The 20,243-nt window shown below is 37.7% G+C and overlaps 1 protein-coding gene across 2 annotated transcripts in view; it reads right to left on the bottom strand.

Moving 5' to 3' along the window:
• Positions 1-20,243, bottom strand: part of negr1 (neuronal growth regulator 1) — a 142,551-nt gene that overhangs the window by 55,974 nt on the left and 66,334 nt on the right. For both annotated transcript variants that reach the window (XM_088425813.1, XM_088425814.1), the window contains exon 4: positions 12,747-12,878. In XM_088425813.1, coding sequence (XP_088281939.1) covers positions 12,747-12,878 — 132 coding nt within the window. The remainder of the gene's footprint in view (positions 1-12,746; positions 12,879-20,243) is intronic.

Here is a 20,243-nt window from a genome sequence, read left to right as displayed (position 1 = left end):
TAATATTTTTTGTCTTGGTAAAAGCTACGAAGAACTGCACAAGAGTTAGGATTAAAAATAATCAACCCATGTTGCAATGTTGTTTTGTTAAATGAATGTTTGGATTAGTGATAGGCATGTAAAGTCGACCGAAGCGTGGCTTTGGGCAATCATTTTAAGTATTAAGAATACCGTTGCTTAGTTATGATTTGATCAAAAACAGCAACTTCTCAACCATAGTTTTGCATTTCCACAACATTAAAAAAATGTGGCACAAAGAATGACAAACAGGAAGTAATATATTACAATTATTTTGTTTAAAAAAATACTGTCCCTTTAATGTCTTTTTTCTCCCTGTATTTTTTGGTCATTGACAAAAGAAAACAACACCACATCTGATGGTTGAAACTAAAAGTTGCAGCCAACACCTGGGACTAGTTTCAAATACTGTACAGCAGAAGGTAAATGCTAACGTCTGCATCTGTTAAGTTTGTTAAAGAAAACAAATAGATGAAGCCACTGTTTTGTTGTATAATTTTGTTGTATAATCTTTTGATGTGCCTCATTTACACAATGTTTCCACATTATAATGCAGGACATTTTAAGTTATTTTTTTTTTGTAGGTTGGATTGATTCATTAGAGATTCATTAGTTAGATTAATACATTCCAGATCTTTGTTACGCTCATTTTTAAAATCTCTTTACCATACTAATTATACTTACAAAATAAAATCAAAATTGTAGCACAATGTGTATAGCTCCACATTTATGATGATGGATTTGTCCAACTTCTGGCACACATGACATATTCCAGCCAAAACTAGATGGGTTGAGCTGCCAAAACAAATGAATGGATACTAAACAACAGTCCCTGTGGGACCATTTTAAAGTTTTATAGCAAATACATTGTGATACATTTTTCATTATAATGGAGTTACAGGGAGGTAAAGAGACTAACAATCCTCTTACATTTCGCACCCATCCATTTTCATTTTTCGTTGTTTGGGTGCTGGCGTAAATCAGAGCTGACTCAAAGCTTGGTATTTAATCCAAAATAGATAGATGATGTTGCTGTTTCTCTCAGGCAATTTGTTTTCTTCATTAGGATCCATTTCCTAATTATTATCGCTTTCTTTCATCTCACCTGTCTGAGTTTTCAAGGTGGACTGCATCAAAGATCTTAAGAAATAGATTTCTCAGTGGGGTATGCGGATCTGATTTAGCGTTTACTGATCCAGTAAGGGACTGAGCATATATATTACCTATTATCTTCTCTCTTATCAAGGGCACCTTACATAACTGTTTACCACACAAAATATCTCATCTATTCATTAGAAGACTTGACAACAGTTCAGGCGAGCAAAGTATCTGCTCACCATTGTTGGACCTTTCTAAAAATGAAAATGAAAAACAATACCGCATGCTTATTGGTGGCCCAGTTCGATTTACCTGTACATGCATACCGATTCAATCAAATTAGATTCTGCCACTCAACTCCGTGATGAACGATCACACCTATAAAAAGCGCTCCGGTCCGATAATTCCAATTTCGAGTTGATAACATGTCTTACATCATCATATGACGGTAAATATGGCTTCAGAGCTTGGGGGGAAATGCAAAGTAGTGCACTAAAATTCCTGAAAGTCCAATAAGCCAGGTAATTTAGTGTCCTGAGAATGCTGCGGTAGTGCTGTAAATCATCCTTGGTTTCATGGCGACGCCACCAGATTGGGGTGAGGGGTTGGGCACAAGAATAGCAAAGACACACACACAGCAGAAAAATGTGGCCTCCATGCTACTGCCTGATGACAAATGACCAGTTGTGGGTCGATTACAAACCAAATTCCCTTGCATCTATATTATGCTGAGCTTGTCGTCTAAACAAATGCAAGGTCTCCCACTGTGCATCCCTGTGAAACGAACAAACACCCGCATGTTAATGATTAGTAAAATGTTTGACCCTCGATGTAATATTCATGGCCAGGTCGTGTTCAGAATGCATCAAACCTTAATGTAAAATCACTCACCTTAAGATGCCTCATGAGACCATTAATGATTAATTGGTGTGTTTCAAGACCGAGGGCCAGATGTGTGTATGAAGGAATGTGCGAAGCTAAAAGTTACCTCCCTCTGAGAACAATGTGCGTAGCGCACACGAGTGAATAAACAACTGGCGAGTGCCCAGTCAGTACATTTGATGTGATGAAAAACTAATGCCAAATGCTATGGAAGTTGTAGCATCCTGAATTTTATCAAGAGTAAGCATAGCAGCTCTAATGACACATAACATGAATCCACCCTCAAAATATCAAGTTGTATTAAAATAAGAAGAAAGACTATACCACAAAAGGGAGAGTAAGACTTTCCAGTAACAATCGGATCGTGTTCTTTTTGTATTTTTTACTTTTAATTGTTATGTTGCAGGAACAACTTCACTGGATTTGATGAATTACAATCGATTTTTCCTTGGTTTTGGGGTTTTATTTTTACCAACGCAAGTGGCGTCACAGATCTGTTTCTCTTACGGTTGAAGATCCCTGTCAGCAGTATCCTGTGCTGGAACTTGTGGCAAAGTGCTACCTGTGTGTTCCTGCCAACTTATTGCCATCTGAAAGATTATTATTCTAAACTGCTGGGGAAATATTAACACAGTCAAGAGCATGCTTGAAATGAAAAAAAAAGGTTGCATGCATAAAATGTTTGAGTGCTCAGAGATGTCAATGTGTGGCTTCTGAAAAAGAATAAATAGAATTTATCCATTTTAATAATTCGCTTCTGGTTGTTGTTGTTTTTGCAGTCATTTTTTATATATGCTATAGGTTTTTTTTTCTTTGCCCAATACCTCACAATACATGTACACATTTACAATATAGCATTGCTGAATTGCACTACACTTTTAAGACCCAATACCCGACCCAAATTTATATGAAGGGAGTTTATCTTTGGATCAGATGCTTTAAGAATCACGCACTGGTTTTCATTGTTGTGACAGAGAGGGACGATATAATTTTGTAAGTCTCCACTTTCTACCCAGCCCGGGCTCTTTTAATATTCAATTGTTAATATTTAATAATGAAATTGTGTGTGTGTGTGTGTATCAAAACAATAAACAATAATACATCAATAAATAATAAGTAACACTAATTTGTCTTTTGTTTTCAATATTATTTGGATAGTTAGTAATAAGAGAAGTAAAACTACCCCTCATTTAATTTATTTATATACTACTGCCGGCAAAAAAAGTACCATGAGAACACAAGCATTTTAATTAAAAGATCAATTAACATGTCTATCTCTTCAGTTAGATTGGAAAATGAGTTTTCACCGCAATTAAGAAATGGACTCATCAGTGCATGACTTATCAGCTTACACACAGAAACACTGTTCCCAATTGCCATCTGTGGGCTTCACTGTCTTCTCTATTTTTTTCCTTGTCAGTCAGGAATGATTCTGTTGCCAAGATTTATTAAATTCAGTAAGATTTCTATTCAGCACAGTAAAGAAACACTGTGTTTCTCTTGTTTTATTTAATGAAAGGCATATAAATAACCGGCTTACTCCTAGAATTGTGCGGCTCCCGTGGGACATTCAATCTATTGTGTGATTCCAACACTGAACAGTTTAAGGTATGCTAATACACATACGCGACTGAGGGATTAGATGAGGACCACAAAAGAAAGCTGTCAATCGTTAAAACGGTACGCTATGAGAGTCTCCTCTCATGAGAAATGATTTAAAAAGTAATCACTATAATTAGTAGGAAAAATGTATTAGAGCTTATTGTTATCTACTAATGAATTTTAAGAAAGCTAACAGCTACAGATGCCTACCCCTAAATGTAACATTATGGCAAAGTACTGAGTTTTTGAGAGAATTATAGAATTATAGTTAGAAATATAATTATAGAATTATCAGCACAAGGATACAGATGCTGCTGCTACAGAGTGCACTTTAAACGTGTGAATTTACTAAAAAATAATCAACACAATATCAGTATTAAGTGTTTCCTTTAATGGGTAAATCCAAAAAGTGAAGATGAAGCTGAGAGTGAGTCAATCTACTCTAAAGTGGAACTAACAAGACCATTTACTTTGCAAGTGATCAAGATTTCGTTCATTTAATCGTGCCCTGAATGCAGCAAGAAATCCAAATAGCAATCATGATGAGAGCTCTGAAGAGATGTAGAGAGACAGATTTACATCCCAGCAATGTGAGGGCAGTGACTCTACTTAGAATTGGATCAGAATCCATTTTATTGAAGTCTTCTCTTAAGAGATACTGCAGACAAACTGGAACCTTTCCCTTCATGTGACATTAAAACCTATTAATGTACTTGTGTGGTGTAATCAACATGCGGTATATTTCAATGTGATCAATGTGCTGGGTCTGCCTCCTCACAGAGGTAGCTTTTCAAACACAGACATTCAAATGCAAGGACACAGTGCACACACATTAAATATATTATAAATGTCATGTGGTAAGCAAATTTACAGTGCAAAATGATTGGCAAAGAATAATGTTAGTGCAGTGTAAATATATTCAGACTCAATTAAGTACTGTTTAATACTATGTCATTAGGAGCCACAAATTTTGTTTAGGAATAAAATAAAGTCCAGGTCGTACCTGCCAAGACCCTTTGTCCTATACCTTACTTTCATGTTAGCCCAGAACAGCTTTTTTTTTTTTTTTAAAGGGGAGGTGAGGGCATGGAGCAAAATATGAACACAAAGGTGTTGATCATTCTACTTCATCATTTAAGGAGGATATCTGCATTTGTTAACAAAGTTCATATGTGAAGCACCTGCAAATTTTTTGATCATATTTGATTAAAACCAATGAGTGATGTGTTACATCTTAACAGCTAAAATCTAAATCATAGGACTCCAGAGCCACAATCCTGCATGTGTTCGATGCTTCTGTCTTAAACACACCTGATTCAAATCATTATCTCATCAGCACGCTCTGCAGGGGCTTGGAAATGATCCTAATCATTTGAATCAGGTGATTTTAAGAGCACAGCACCAAAAACATGCAAGATTGCTGACCTCGACGTTTGAGACCTATGTTCAAGATTGCTTTTATAAACTATTGTCTCAGGAAGCATACTTTACAGCTGCAGAGCGACCAAGGAGGAATGAGGCATACAGATGGTCGACAAACTTGGAAGAACACAGGGAATGGTCTCGGGGCGGACGCAACCTTCCAAGAAAAGAGTTCCCATAAATAAAAAAAAACTCAATAAAAATATGACACACAAAGGATGACTAACACGTAGGATAAAGAAAGAAGTGATTGTGTAAGTTGAACTTCATGCACCGTACTGTAGCACCATTCTATAGTCATCCAAGTACAAAAAAATAAAGTTAAAAAAAATAACAATAACAATTTACATATTTTAATTAAAAAAAAAAGGTCATTATTTCAAACTGAAATGAACCAACTATGATTCAGCTATTGGTTTGGTCTGTAGCGTGTCATAAACAGCCAACAATGTTGATTATTATTTTCCATATTAAAAGCAAATGTTTTAATCGCTCTGATTTCATGGAGGACTACAGAATTGATTAATTGGTGATTAATTATTACAAGTCTGAATTCACAAAGAATGAACTGTGGTTGTTTATAGCACATTCAATAGTGCTTCAGCTGCACTTTGCACCGTCTTAACATCCTATTCACAAAGGATATTGCGCTAATGACATACTAGCACAAAGATACCCACAGCAAAGTGCAGCTTGCTCCTGATTTCCCCTGGTTGCAGTAAGCAACACATGGCAAAGTATACAAGTTTGCGCCAAGAAATCCCTGGCAGACCAAAAGCAGTTAGTAAAAGAAAAATGACATTTTCAGAATGGGACATTAAGGTCCTGCTGAATGGGTGCGAACAGGACTTCCCCAATGCCAAGCATGACCAATCAACCCATGTTCCATTTAATCACACCAATTGACCCAGTGACCATTTTCCGGGTCTAACAAACATTTTCGCGCCAGTGAACAAAAGTAAAAAACTGAGAGTGGGTGTTTCTATAACGTTACTTTCATTCATTCATTCTTTTTTTTGGTCACTAGTCACCTCACAATGATACACACATGTGCCATTCACAGGTACAAAAATAGGTTGAACAAAGAATGCTTCTCGTTAGACAACGAGAATGTGAATGAACAAAAAAACGGTGATCGAAAAATGAAATAAAAAAATACATGGATTGCATGGATGAATCTGAAACGGTACCAACCAACAGTCGCTCCATATGGGGCATATTTAATTAATCAAACATGCAGAGGTAGGTAACTTACTTTATTTGCTGGTCCAACATTCGTCATTCTTTAGAGCCCCACCCCCTTTCCGTCAGTGCATCATTTTTCAAGCCATACAAAATGGTAATCGTCAGTCCGTCGGTGTATTCGTCCATCATTCGTCAGACACTGGTTTGCACTCATACTTATTATTTTTTATGTTCGAGTACTCACATTTAAATTTAACACCGTGTCTGTGGTTTTACAGTTACACTGCAATAGAAACACATTGTCATGCTTTGCACGACTCTCAAATGGAGGATGTCGGTTCTCATTTAGAACTGCCTGCCCTACAAATATGAGATGGTTTCATTAACATAGGGTTAGGGAGTTAGCGTTAGGAGGTTGGGTTAGGGTTAGGCAACTGTCGCAACTATTTAAATTTGTCTAAGTTTAATCTGCCACATACACTACAATTGAAAGATAGTGTTGTTGAGTTTAAATTTACAAAAAAAAACAAAACAAACTTTAATTAGGAAAAAAAAAAAACATCTTGCAGGAACCAATCAGAGAAAAAATTTGGTCTGCATTCAAAGATTACTTGAATGCATCCCAGAATGCTCTTACCAGCAAAAAACCTGAAACAGGGGCTAAGACAGGGAACAACTACAAATTAGTCTCTCTGATTTAAATAAAGGCAGGGCTTGTTCAAAATTGTCAAAGTAATTTTAATGCAAACAGACAGGCAAGCACATATATGCACAAACGCAGCCTCAATGCAAAGTGAACTGAAAAACCAAACATTTGTGATCCATAAAGGTGTATTTGCCCGTGCAGAGTGTACCCAACAGTACAGTTGTTCTATCTCCAGTGTATAGCACTTCTGTTGTTACCATCCATTTCCTTTCTATGTTCATTATCAATCACAGAGTTCACTGGTCTGAATTCTGTGCAGGCAGCGTGGGGATGGTTCCTGCTCAGTGGTGGCTGTGATTGACTGGCAGCTACTCAAGTTGTAGAGCCCACTTTTCAAACGCAGTCAGTTTGGATAGGGTCACAAAATGATAGCTATTGGAAACAACGGATAGATTGTCATCATCGAACCTTTCATCGTGACCATCTCTGATGCTCAGTGTGGGACTCGGTGTGGCCTCAGAATAATAAATACAATTCAATTCAATTTAGTTGGGGATTTGGCTTTAAGGAAGCCATAATACTATCGCCAGAGTTGCACATATCACACATTGCACAAATTCCAGAATTAGGGCTGACATGGCATCAACAAGTCTGTGTTGCGTTCCTGCAAACTGGCTCGGTTCGGCTTTGAGACATCAACAGCTGGAGTACCATTAAGTGGCAACATCTGAAGTCATCCAAAAGGGAGCACAACAAATAAATTAGAAGACAGTTGGTTGCTTCCTTCCGTACAGATGCAGTGAAAGTGTGTGCAAACTGTCAAATTACATTTTGCAACATGGTGCTCTTCAAATGTCAGAGTGCCATTCAATAAGGTGTGAGAACAGAATACTCTCACAGAAGAGTGCTTTCTAAAGCACAAAGGAAGGTCAAGAAAACGTTGCTTTCCTACAATGGCAAAGAAGCCATGTTCTGTGACAGTTTCATCTGAATTCACCAACTAATGGATACAATTACTAGCAGCGCCTTATCTCACAGGGAGATTTCACAGTGGTCCTTCTCTCAGCCATCGCTGAGAATCAGTCACCAACTGTAGATCCATGCCTTTGAGTCTGTTTCGGCAAATCATGAGCCAAAAGCCTGCGGCGAGGATGAATTATGTGAAGTGAAATAGGAGGTCAGAGATCACATTTTTAGGAAGCAGAAAAACTGAAAATAAAAAAACATTTTATCCAAGTGGGAAGTTTCAACATTCTGAACTATAGTATGAGTCTCTGGATGTCTACCATTTTTCAAACTTATCTGATTAAAACAACAAACAAACAAAAAAAACTATCATGCCCAATTCATTCATCAGCAGACTGTATAAAGACATGAGACAAAAGCGGCTAGTAAATTAATGTGGCTGAATAAGCCTTTTGCAACTTTAAGAAACGCAGATAGATGTTACACAGCTGACTGAATGACAATGCCTCAATCTCTATTTACAATTCTTCGTATCATGGAAAGCCAAGTGACAGGCTTAGTGTTAGTGGGGTTTACCAAAGCTCCGTGCTGGGGCTTAAGTTTTTTTTCATTACTTGGTTATTTTAATTAGTGGCCTTAATCTGTAATTAGCCCTAAGGTTAACTGCACTGTTATACCCTCCAAACAGAATTGTTTTGAAATTAGACAGAAACTATTTAGCCACATATGTGATTAGACTCTTAACCCATGAAATGGCATGTGATTATATGCCGTTACATAATGGGATGAAAAATGTGGTCACAAATGACTGATGTTCATGAATTAATTTGATCGAACCAGTTTTGAGAAGAGTTGTTGTTGTTGGTGATGGTGGTGTTTTTTTTTTTTTTTTTTTAACCATACATGGTTTATTCACAATACTGGGCACATATTGTAATGAAACCGCAAAAAAAACGAGTGACAGAATTTTACCCAAGGGTTAAACTTCCAAAGGTTAGATTTCTTGTCATTCCCTAAAATAAAGATTTCTCTTAGCTGATATATCGCTGGCTAAAATGTGTCCTCAAGTAACTTGATCACCCCGATTTAAAAACTAAAAAAATGCTGCAGGCTTTCTTAAGCTACCAACTCCTTAGAGAACACAACAATAAATTTTAAGTCAATCGCAGTGACAATTTTAAATGCTCTCACTGACAATAAAACGTGCCGGAAAGCCTTTCAGAAGGCCAATTTCAAAATACACCTTTGTTGACCAATTTATATTTCAACACAAATGTTTTGGTATGCTTTTATTTTTGATGTTGTTCTAATCTTTCTACTGAAACTTCTACTTCCAACCTCCGATACAAGCAACTCAGCATTGTTATGAATAATTCAATCGACCGTTTAGGGTGCCTCCAAACAAATTAATTACACTGACATTGGCATACAGCACCTGTTGCAAAGTTTTTATTGGTGGCTTCGCACCCGTTACATTTTAAAGTATCCACTAGCTAGCAGCACTCAAGCGCTCCATATAGGCTGGCGTCATAGACGTAAATTACTCTGTAAAATGATGCTGACAGCCTGACAGCCAATTCACATTTTAACTGACCGCGGCGCTAACTCAAACTTGCTGTTTCAGCTGGAAAATGCATCTCCTCGAGCAAAATTTTTGGAGAGAGATCTGTCCAAATTCTAAAGTTTCTGTAAAGTTATGCTTTATCGCTGAAGCCCATTTGCCAATTTTGTATGCATTTTTGCGATTGTTTGCAAAGGTACTGGATGTTGTTTTCTTATCAGGGTCACTCAGACATTCTCCAACAATTGTTAAAAAAAAAAAAAAAAAAAATCAAATGTCATTTCGCTGGCTTGAGATATGCCATCTTGGGTTTTAAAAGGGACAGTGACAGACTTGGCTGTTTGTAGATCTATGCATTCGCCCTTGCCTACCACGAGTCACAGAGACTGGGACATGGACCAAATGCTTGCTCGCAGAAGAACAGTCGGGCCATGGTGAAAATGAGTCAGTGAAGATTGTTTACCATCTGGACTGGGACATCAACCGACCAGGCTTTACTCCCTCACCTCTGTGCATATCCTATGTAATATAATAAATACATACATCCAAGTAAAAGTCGGTACAAAACTATACTTGTTAAAGTCAGAAGCTTGTGTATGAGACCCTGTGCTTGTAATAAATCAAATGGCATTTCATATGCTTTTGAAGCAAGTAGGGGCAGATTCATGTTGATCATTAGTCAAACAGGATGTCAAAAAACATAAATATTAATGTCAAAAGAGTGCAAGCATGAAAATTTATCCTGCATATACAGTATGCAGAAATACAGTGTAACCTATTCGTTCAAATCGGATCATCAAAACTGTGTAGTGTCACTGATCCCCATCAGCATGTAGGAAAAATGTTTTATTCACTAAGCATAGCTCTCTTGATGACAACAGCAACTGTGTTTGCCAAACCTGATCTCATGCCTTTAATCAACATGTCAAACTATTTCCAGAATAAATTATGTATAAAGGTAAGCCTTACATGGGATTTCACTGTATGTGACACTTTTCCCTTGGGAAATCTGTCCATCAGTTTTCTCAAGCCGCTTAACGTCACTAGGGTCGCAGGCCTGCTGGTGCCTATCCCAGTTGACTATGGGCAGTAGGCAGGGGACCCTCTGAATTGGTTGCAAGCCAATCGCAGGGCACAGGACAGACAACTCCTGATTTTCAACACTTTCAAAAATAACACTCACACATGTGAACAGACCAATAGTATAATTTGTTTTTATTTTACAGGTGTTTTAAATATGTTCAAAAAAATCAAAATTTGAAATAAGGTTTCATATGGGTGAGTCTCCCAAGTAACCTAATAAATTGTGTGCATTCATTTTTTTTAAATTCAGAAGTGTATTGCTTTTTTTCTGACTCTGTAACCAATATGCGAGCGAAGGTGAAAACGTTGCACCCAGTGCATCACTCTCCAGAGGCTAATTTACAAATCACCAAAAGGAAGAAACCCACAAGGCCTGGACAATTTTCCACTATGTCGGAAATCAATAAAAAAGAACGAGCAATTGCTCAGTGACGGGAACGCTCTGACGATCTGTCAGCGTCTGATAACTTAGGGCAGGAAACACTGCCTTAACACTTGAGGAACGACAGCTTACTCCCACTCAGAGTATGACTCTGACGCTCAAGGAGAGGTGATTTTGTCTGACAGCAGAGTCTTCCTCATCAGTTCACTCATTTTGAATGGAGAAGTCATATGCTTGGCGCGAAAAAAACATGTCCGCAGACGATGACACGCCTTATTTGAAACAGTGAATATCTTTATTGGAGCATAGCACAATGGTTCTATAGCAACTTTTCATCACTGAACCCGTGTCTCAGTAGAGGTATAAATAATAACTGGCATATGAAATCCCACTCAGACCCAGCTCATTAGCGCCAGGCATTACACAGAAATAATGGCCACAAGAGTTAATTTCATAATGAAGCCAGAGCCAAAGCGCCCGTAAGAATGAGTGGAAAACTTACAGCACATACATTGGAGGGCTCAACATTGTGGTACTAATGAAAGCTGTATAAAAGGTATATTATTTCTCTAAACACCTGCTAAAAATCTTGAAAATGGTCCAGGAGGAACTTATTTCAACCCTGCCTTGCCTCTGGCTTTTTAACAGCCTCAAAGGGGAAGTTTGCAAATTTAAAAACAAATCTTGTTTTGTTGTATTTCTTAAACATTCAGGACACCTGAGGATTTAGAAGCAATGGGTAATTTTAGGGGTGGGAATCTTTGACTGTCTCACAATTAAATTTGATTCAGATTTTTTACTCTAAGGTTCTAGTGAAGGGCAATATTTTCTACTTCAATGTATAGATATGCAAAAAAATATCATAATCTTTTCCAGTCTTCTTTGTAAGACAAACTGACAAATGGAGACACTTAAAGTCTCTATTTGTTGTTGTTTTTTTACATTCGCCAATTTTTGACTAATAAGGAAAGTATATTTTTCCACCAAAAACAGCATGCGGACTGCATTGACATACCAACCACTAAAACAGAAGATGGAAGCCTTGACATTTGATTTTTCCAATAGCGGTGTGTTGATATTGGGAGGCAGTTGTGAGGAAGAGTTGCTGGTAGCAACCACTTCTACAAAGGCAAACTTCAAAATAAAAGTGTTCTATTGCTATTGCCTTGGCTTTCATGCATTTTTTGGTTTGTTTATTTTGAAGTTTATCTTCATGGCACGCCATTGACATGGCGTCTGTTAACTTTTCTATGGTAGTGCGGGTCCAGAGTAGTTACCCAGAAGCCGATAATAAAAATCGAGTTTGGGACAGTTGCACTTGATTCTCAATATAGTAAATGTGAATCTGGATTGTTACGTGGGGGGGTGAAGCCAGGCTGCATTCAAATTTTGCTAGTACTTTAAAGACGGGCAACTCCGCTTTAGGTTTTGCTAAAACTCCGATTGCGTGCAGGCTTTCAACGCAGGAGCCCAGAAGAATAAAAGGAGGAGAACGATTAAGAAGAAAGACAATGGTATCGTTCCCTCTCACGCCTCTTCGTTGTGCCTTTCCTGTGACCACAGCAGCTCAAGCCCAGTATCATTCATTAATGTCAAGGCTCCTCATTACTGTCTCTTCACACTTTTCGAAGACTCATTAACTGCATAATGGAATAGTGCTTGGAACAGTCAGACCCTCCCTTAGCGTGAATTAATCACCTATATGCACAGACAAAAAGAGACTTATCACATTAAATATTAAGAAATGCTAAGCATTCCACTTCTGCAACTTTTGGAAGGTGCAGTTGCTGGAGGCGCATCATCAGGGACACGGCACTGCTATCACTGAAGGCTGTGGATGCGTCTTTTATGGGGCTGAAAGGCCAGCGTGAAGCATGCAGAGAAAGAAGGGGTGTACTTACAGTTGACTGTGACTTTTACTGTTTTGGTGTCAGGAGAGGCGATGTCATTTAAAGCGCTGCATTCATAGTCTCCAGCTTGGTCCCTTGTGATGCCAGTGATGTTAAGATATTCACCGCTGTCATACTTCCTGGCTGTAAAAAGAGAAGTGAAGGCGCTTACTGCATGTCTACAAAGAGCACATATCCACACGCACACACTCTGTAAACTCAATATAGTATAGCTATCATCTTACTGTTACCATGGTTTATGCGAGGAAGTCTTGGGAAGCAATTCAATAAAGTGTTGTAATAAACTCTTGGTGACCTTCCTTTCATCATAAAATAGCGGCAGATGAGCAGTGCACTCATGCACTCATATAGATGTTGTGGTTGGAAATTAAATGCTGACATCTCCGCCTCTAATTTGCTCATGATTAACTCAACGACAGGAAATGCCTTTAGAGCTTCCCTTGCACCAAGGACAAAGAGCAAGCACGTGTAAGTGCTTTAGCTAACAATGTACTGGAAGATGCACAAACCATCATGCATCATGGCAAGGCTGTGGACTCACATAAGTGAACAAATAATGCCCACGAATCAAAAGTGCAAAAGGGAAGATAACCCGGTGCTGATACATCACATGCAGAAAAAAAAAAGAAAAGAAAAAGCTTGGTACTGCTTTTCTAATTGCTCATCTTTTAGAAAGTAGACAGAGCCTGAAGGGAAGGAATGGTGCACTCTTGACAGGTTACTATTCAATTAGTTAGGCGCTCATTAACATCATTGTCTTTCACCCATGCAGCCAGTTTTTAGTCATTGATTAAGTCTGTGAGTCGGCAGCCTGTTATACTCGGAATGGAAAGGGAACCAAAAGTTGACCAAGTTGGGCAGTCGACTTTAAAGTTAGGTCGGAGACGCATTTGGTCCACCATCTTCTACTCTGGGTTTTCTTGCTATTTCTTGCTATTCTTGCTAACATGTAACACTAAATGGTAGTGTTTGTTGACCTAAAATGCTCATCACCAGTATGATAATACTAATCTCCATTACTAACTGTTTGGCACAGTCAAATTCTGCTGGTGTCTAAAAATAATGTGTAGAAGGTAATACACAATGAGTATTTATATCCACTCACTTGGACTCACATTCAAACTAAGTAAAGCATATGCTTATATATAATAATAAAAGAAACACATTATTTTAAAATAGTTTTTTGGGTGTCCATGGGGGGAGATTCAGTAATGAAAGCCCTATCTGTTAAAACAGTTCTGTTAACAACAGCTCCTACATTTACACTTTTCACACATTAGCCATGGTGTGTCATGCTGACGTTTTAACCATATTGTTTTTTTTTTTTTTAGTAGACAATGTCAATTGTCTTCAAAGTTATATCTAGGAGATTTACCATAACATGAAGTTGGCATTACTTTCAATTCAAACAGCGCTGGTAGCATTAGGCACTAGAATATCCTCCTGAGACCCAACACAATTATTTGTGTCACTGTAGTGGATATATTTTTGGTTTATATCTTTTGACTCATGCAAACAATCCTAAATTATGGTGTGCTCAGGAGAGATCTGCCTGGCCTTTCCAAATAATGTTTAACAGAAATGATCTTTGCTGTCTGAGACAAAATGGACAGCATTGGACATGAATAGGCTGCATCCCAGGATGATACAGTTACAATTATAGATATGGATCTAAAAAAAATCCAAGATTTATAAATAAAGAGCTGCAAATAAGATCAAATAATAATCAACAGTGTAGAGAAATAACTGCCTATGGGCTTCCGAGTGGGAGGGTAAGTAACAAAGTACAAATTGCAACTAATGACTAAGGGGTGAACCAGGGGACTAATACCAGAAAATCACCAGAACTTATTTCAAGAAAACAAGGAGGGAGAAAAACATCCAACATAGGCAGAATCCAATACCAAACGAGACAGATTGCACACAACAAACAACAAGGGACAGACTAATTAGGCATTTTCCCGGTGAGGTCGTAGGGCTTCTGACTAGGAGTTGATTATAAATCGTCCTAGGGTCTGTGCCTCCCTGTATCACGGAGGGGAAACGGAGCATCAATTGACTAGGAAAAAAAAAAAAACATTACTCAGATAGAACTGGATAGGTTAGCTGTTGAGAGGAAAGTCCTGCTAGTGAGAGTCAGCAGCCTGTTAGAGAAGCTCCTACTTACTCTGTCTCTTATTTATGATGCTTCACCTCAAACCATGAGTAGCCGCTGCCTTTTTCGCCTTTAAATGTTTATTACTATTTGTGTTTTATGTTCACCTGCATTTATGTTGAGCACTTTGTTTCAGTCGTGGTTGTTTAAAGTACCCTATGAATAAAGATGAGTTGAGGGAAGTGAAGCAATCGGCGGTGTGCTGAGCTGGAAGGACCACAGGGAAAGGCGACCGATGTGTGATAGGAGCTCCAGATGGCTATGTTCTAAACCACGAATAGGTACTGGGTAAGGGCTTGCTCATGAGACTTCCATTACAAATGGCGAAGGAAAGGATGGTTTGACAAGAAGCCATCCATGATGTGCTTAGTTGGAAGTAGCCTGAGGACAGGTGATCCCTGTGCAGTGGACCTTGGTGATGGGTGATTTCTAGCATGATTGGACTCAAGCAGATGTGTGGGACATGGACCCATCACTGGACGACGGATGTAATTTGTGAAAGAACACGGCTCGTTTGTGCTATGGTCAGTGTACAGGTATTTTCAAAAAAGGGATGTTTGATAATATATTTCTTTTTTCAGACCAATACCAGTGAGAGCACTCAACTTTTGAGTGGTGACCGAAACCAAGAACCTATAATACTAGTACTATCGATACAAATCCCCCCCTCCAAAAAATACATCATTGCAAAGAAACACTTACATGTAGTATTTTTCTTGATTGATCCCATTGATTTCAAGAAACTTTTTCCATTCTTATAATGTTTTAATGTCTAGTTCATAATCGTAAATATAAGAGTTTACTGTGGCGTCAACTAACAAAGGGGGCTTTAAAATGTAAACAATTAGATACAATTACGTTTGCTTTTGGCATGCATTGAGGATTATAAGGACTTTTGCAAATATGTTGGCATATTTTGATAAAATGTCGGCTGAATGCAAATACATCGTTTCCCCATAACGCCACAAGGTATTGTCTTATGCATGGGAAAGAAGAAAAAAAGCTATTTTACCTAGCATTTGACTCGCAATATATCTATATGTCTGAAATTAAATAAGTAATAGTTGCTTATTCAAAATATTATGATTTTATTACGACATCTGCAGTGCCTGTTTCTTCTTTCTTTCAAAAATGTCATGAGCAGATTCAAGGAAACAATACACTGCGGAATACACACATCACTGATAAATGTTTGGTGTTTACATTACCAATATATTAGTACAGTACAGGCTATTCACTAATAAACAAATAAATAAACATTTAAACCCCCTTTTTTTCATTCTTGCACATGTGCGAGACAAAATTGCAGCATTATGGGAGAAAAAACAAACAAACAATTTTTAGCATTTGTTCTCCATTGTGTCAATGCATTCAAACATAGAGTGTTCCCTCCCTCATTTTTTTGTGGTTAATATAGATCCTGTTTTAGTTGTTTCCATCTTTTTATTAAATTTGTATTTTCATCACTGTCTGTATTTCCATGCTTTTTTTGGGTCCACTGTCTGCCTCTCTCACCATGCTGAGCTGTGATACTCACACGTGTGGCCGGAGCAATACGGGGAGGACAAAACAAATACACTGTTGTAATAAATTGGAATTTCGAGTGTAAATTTCACACGTGTGGCCGTAGCAATACGGGGAGGACAAAACAAAAACACTATTGTAATAAATTGGAATTTTGAGTGTAAATTCTGCTTCCCTGATTTCACGTTTGGTCAGCTACGGGCTCCACTTTAGGTCGAGGTCATGTGCAATTACAGTCAACTAGTCTGTTTGGCATGCAGGAAACCTTCGCAGTGTATCTCTCTGCAATAACTTTTTTTTTTTTTACCAAGAAACATTTGCACATCACTCCAGTACAGGCCTCTCTGCACTGGTTACCCATTCCTTTCAAAATAAAATTTAAAATTATACTGATCACCTTCAAAGCCCTAAATGGACTGGTCCCCCCTTACTTAGCTCAATCTAAGACTAGGCTAAAGACCCGTTGCGACCGAGATTTTGCAGCAGCCGCCCCTAGGCTCTGGAATAGTTTGCCGCTCTCCATTAGATCTGCGCAGACCCTTGTTGCTTTTAAATCCCTTTTCAAAACGTACTTCTTCTCACTTGCTTTTAATACGCCTTGAAAGCTGGCATCCCAGAAGTGATGTCTTATCTGTGTCTTAGACTGTTTGTGTGTTTTAAGTGTTTCTATTTGCACTTTTATTTTATTGTACATCACGTTGGTTGAGTATGGTCTTTTTAAATGTGCTTTTTAAATAAATTGACTTGACTTGACTATTTTTATCTTGGCTTAAAAAGCTAGAGCAAATACCAAAACTAGCAAATACTGAACTACATTCATCAACAACAAAAAAGAACAATCAAAAAACTTTTGTATACCTGCCCTAAACTAACTGAATTTTAAAAACAAGTCAAAATGAACTTTAATGAAAAATCTAAACCTATTATAACCCTGATTTATATTTATATCCACTTGCTCAAGCCCAAAGGCTAAGCGGTGGGCGAAAGACATATCCTCATTTAGTGGTGGATATGTTGCTGTGTGATGCATCTTTTCGGAAAATGTCTTCAATTTATTTAACAAGTTGTTTTTTTTTTTCATTGAGCTCTGGTGACTATATCTGCTAAATATGTCTCGTGCAACTTCAAACTGGGTGCGCTATCAATAATTAGCTTTCCATTTTCTCACACGGTTGCCTTGGCAACATTGGAGTTCAAAGTCTAAGCTAAGACATTAGTGGCTACACAATAAAAGCAGAAGAAAGAACATTTTTAAATGGCTGATTCATAACCCAGCGCTGGATGACGATAAAAAAAATGTCCTTCTAATATAAAAAGGGGAACAAAGAGGAACATAAAAGAAAGGTGTTTTAGTACTTTATAACAAAGCAGGGCAAGTGGACCGGCTTTGCAGAAGAGCCGGGGCAGCATCAGCATGAGGCTTAAAACATGTGACATGGAAGCTGTACTATACAATGAAAACTGGACAAACAAATATTTTTCACCACATGCATATATTCAAATAATGGCTTCCATGCAAAGAGATGCATGGTTCTCAATATACTTACTTAAATATATGACCAAATCTATAATGAGGGAACATATGCTGTAGGTTGTATAATATCCCATTGGTAGATTGTTGTCTGTGAATTGAGCTGAAACTCAGCAATGTGTTCAGCATCAACTTCAATTTGGATTTCAATACTCATACCTTCCACTTTTGCTCATTCTGTGCACAGAAAATCCAAGGCTAAAATATTTCAACAAGGTAGTCAGATGATGAGCAAAGCAGGTGGTTTCGAAAATAAAGCCTCCTTTATTCTGCATGATGCGCACCAAGATACAAATCACTGCAAAAAAAAGCTGGCTGTCCTAGTGATATTTAGCAAAATAGGGAGGCCTCTTGATTAAATTTGCATCAAAACTCCCTGCAAATAGATCATTCTGGTTACTGGTGGAAAAAAAAAGAAGTAAATATTCTCATTTGGGTATGTAGAGTTACAGTATGTGGAAATTTGGAAAAGGAAAGGCAGTTTTTGTTGTTATTTTGACCTGTGTTATATATATATATATATATATATATATATATATATATATATATATATATATATATATATATATATATATATATATATATATGTAAATAAATGTGCTCTGTTAAGTGTAATCAGCATATTTTGAATCATCCGTGCATAAATAACTAAAATGTTCACTTATCATTCTGACAAATTATCACTGCAGGTATTGCATAAGTGTCTTCTTTATCCTATTATCAAACAACTTGAACACAGTTGTTCACAGATCATTCGCATCAGGACGTTTTACTGGTAATTTCATTGTTTGTGTGCTGCTGTGCATTCTTGGTGAGGAACAAAGACAGTGTACCACCCGTTGTGCACCTTATGGTCAAAATAATGTGTCTGTTAAATAACGGGAAAATACCGTCGCATTGACTTCTGACCAGTGTTTTCTTTAGTTAACAGCACCTTGCGCTACAAGAGAGAAATCCAATCAAAATAACAGGGTAGTTAAAGCACAATGGTAAGTGGCTGTTAGGGGTGAGATGAGTCGTCGCCTAATTTCAATAATTCTATTAACTCGCCTGTTATTCAGTGTGTAGACACGTCAAGCCAGCAGGAGTAATGTTCATATCATGCGTCACTGGAACATGGTCATATGTTGCGAAAACCAACTTCAAAATTAAGTTTACCAAGTAATAATTGGCTATCAATGACTTGGTATCATTGCCCTTATTGCCCTATTGCTGTTTTGTATTGCCTGCTTTATTATTTGCTCTGTTGTGTGGAATGTAAGTCTGCTTGGGGAAGTGAACAGAATAAGAATTTCATTGTGTAGTGTTAGTATGCGTAGGACATTAAAACTATAGTTGATTATTCTGAAGTTGCTAATCACAGCTTTGTTTTGGGGTATTGTTAAGTTTTTTGTTTCTTTTTTTTTTTTTTCTTGTGTTTATGTTGGAATTCTTTTTTCGTTTTATGTTCCGGGTTTGAGTTTGTTTTGTTCTTAGTAATTGATGTTTTTTTTGTCCCTTGTGTCAGTTTGTTAGTTTGATTGTGTCCAGCTGTCTTCGGGAACCTCTTCACTGGTGTCGGCCAATCAGATCTCAGCGCCAATTATTTCTTGTCCAGGTGTTCATCATTGTCTCATTAGTGTGGTGTATAATTAGTTTCCTGTTTCCTCCCCTTTCTTGTCAGACCATTGTGTTATGTCATTCCATTGTTGCTGTTATTCTCACAGTAGTGTCTCTGTTTTTGTCACTTTTTTTCCCCCGGGGTCCTCTGTTTGAGTCTTATTGTAGGTTATTCCGGGTTTTTTGTTGTTACTCTCAATGCCATTTTTTCCCATCATGTTTCATTTTATCACATTGCATCACATTAAAATATCATTTTGAGCACACACCGTCTCTCTGCCTCCCTGCATTTTGGGTCCACACCCTCTCTTACCATGCCTCATCATGACACTCAAAGCACATTGTCGTGTGTTTCCGTAGTGCAGAGTGTGAACAATAGTGGCGGCTGCCTTGACTTGTTTTCCCAAATGGAGGCTTGCAAGCGCCCAGTTTTGTTTTTTTTCCCTCCTAATCCCATGTTACCGAAACCACTATGTCATCCTGAAGTCTTGTTCCATCATTAACAAGGGTGTTGAATTTTAAGGTGAATTAAAAGAAAAAAAGAGCTCCTCTATAAATTGTAGCATTCCGAGAAGATGCATTTTTCAGGGGTAAACATGATACTAAACTGTTCTATATGTTTCTCTTTTTCTCTTTAGGATCTACAAATGACCCACCAAATACCCGCCTTTTTTTTTTT

This window comes from Hippichthys cyanospilos, chromosome 10, assembly GCF_059441005.1.
Source record: "Hippichthys cyanospilos isolate Australia breed blue-spotted pipefish chromosome 10, RoL_Hcya_1.0, whole genome shotgun sequence".
Classification (NCBI taxonomy): domain Eukaryota; kingdom Metazoa; phylum Chordata; class Actinopteri; order Syngnathiformes; family Syngnathidae; genus Hippichthys; species Hippichthys cyanospilos.
This window is presented reverse-complemented; position numbering and strand designations above follow the sequence as displayed.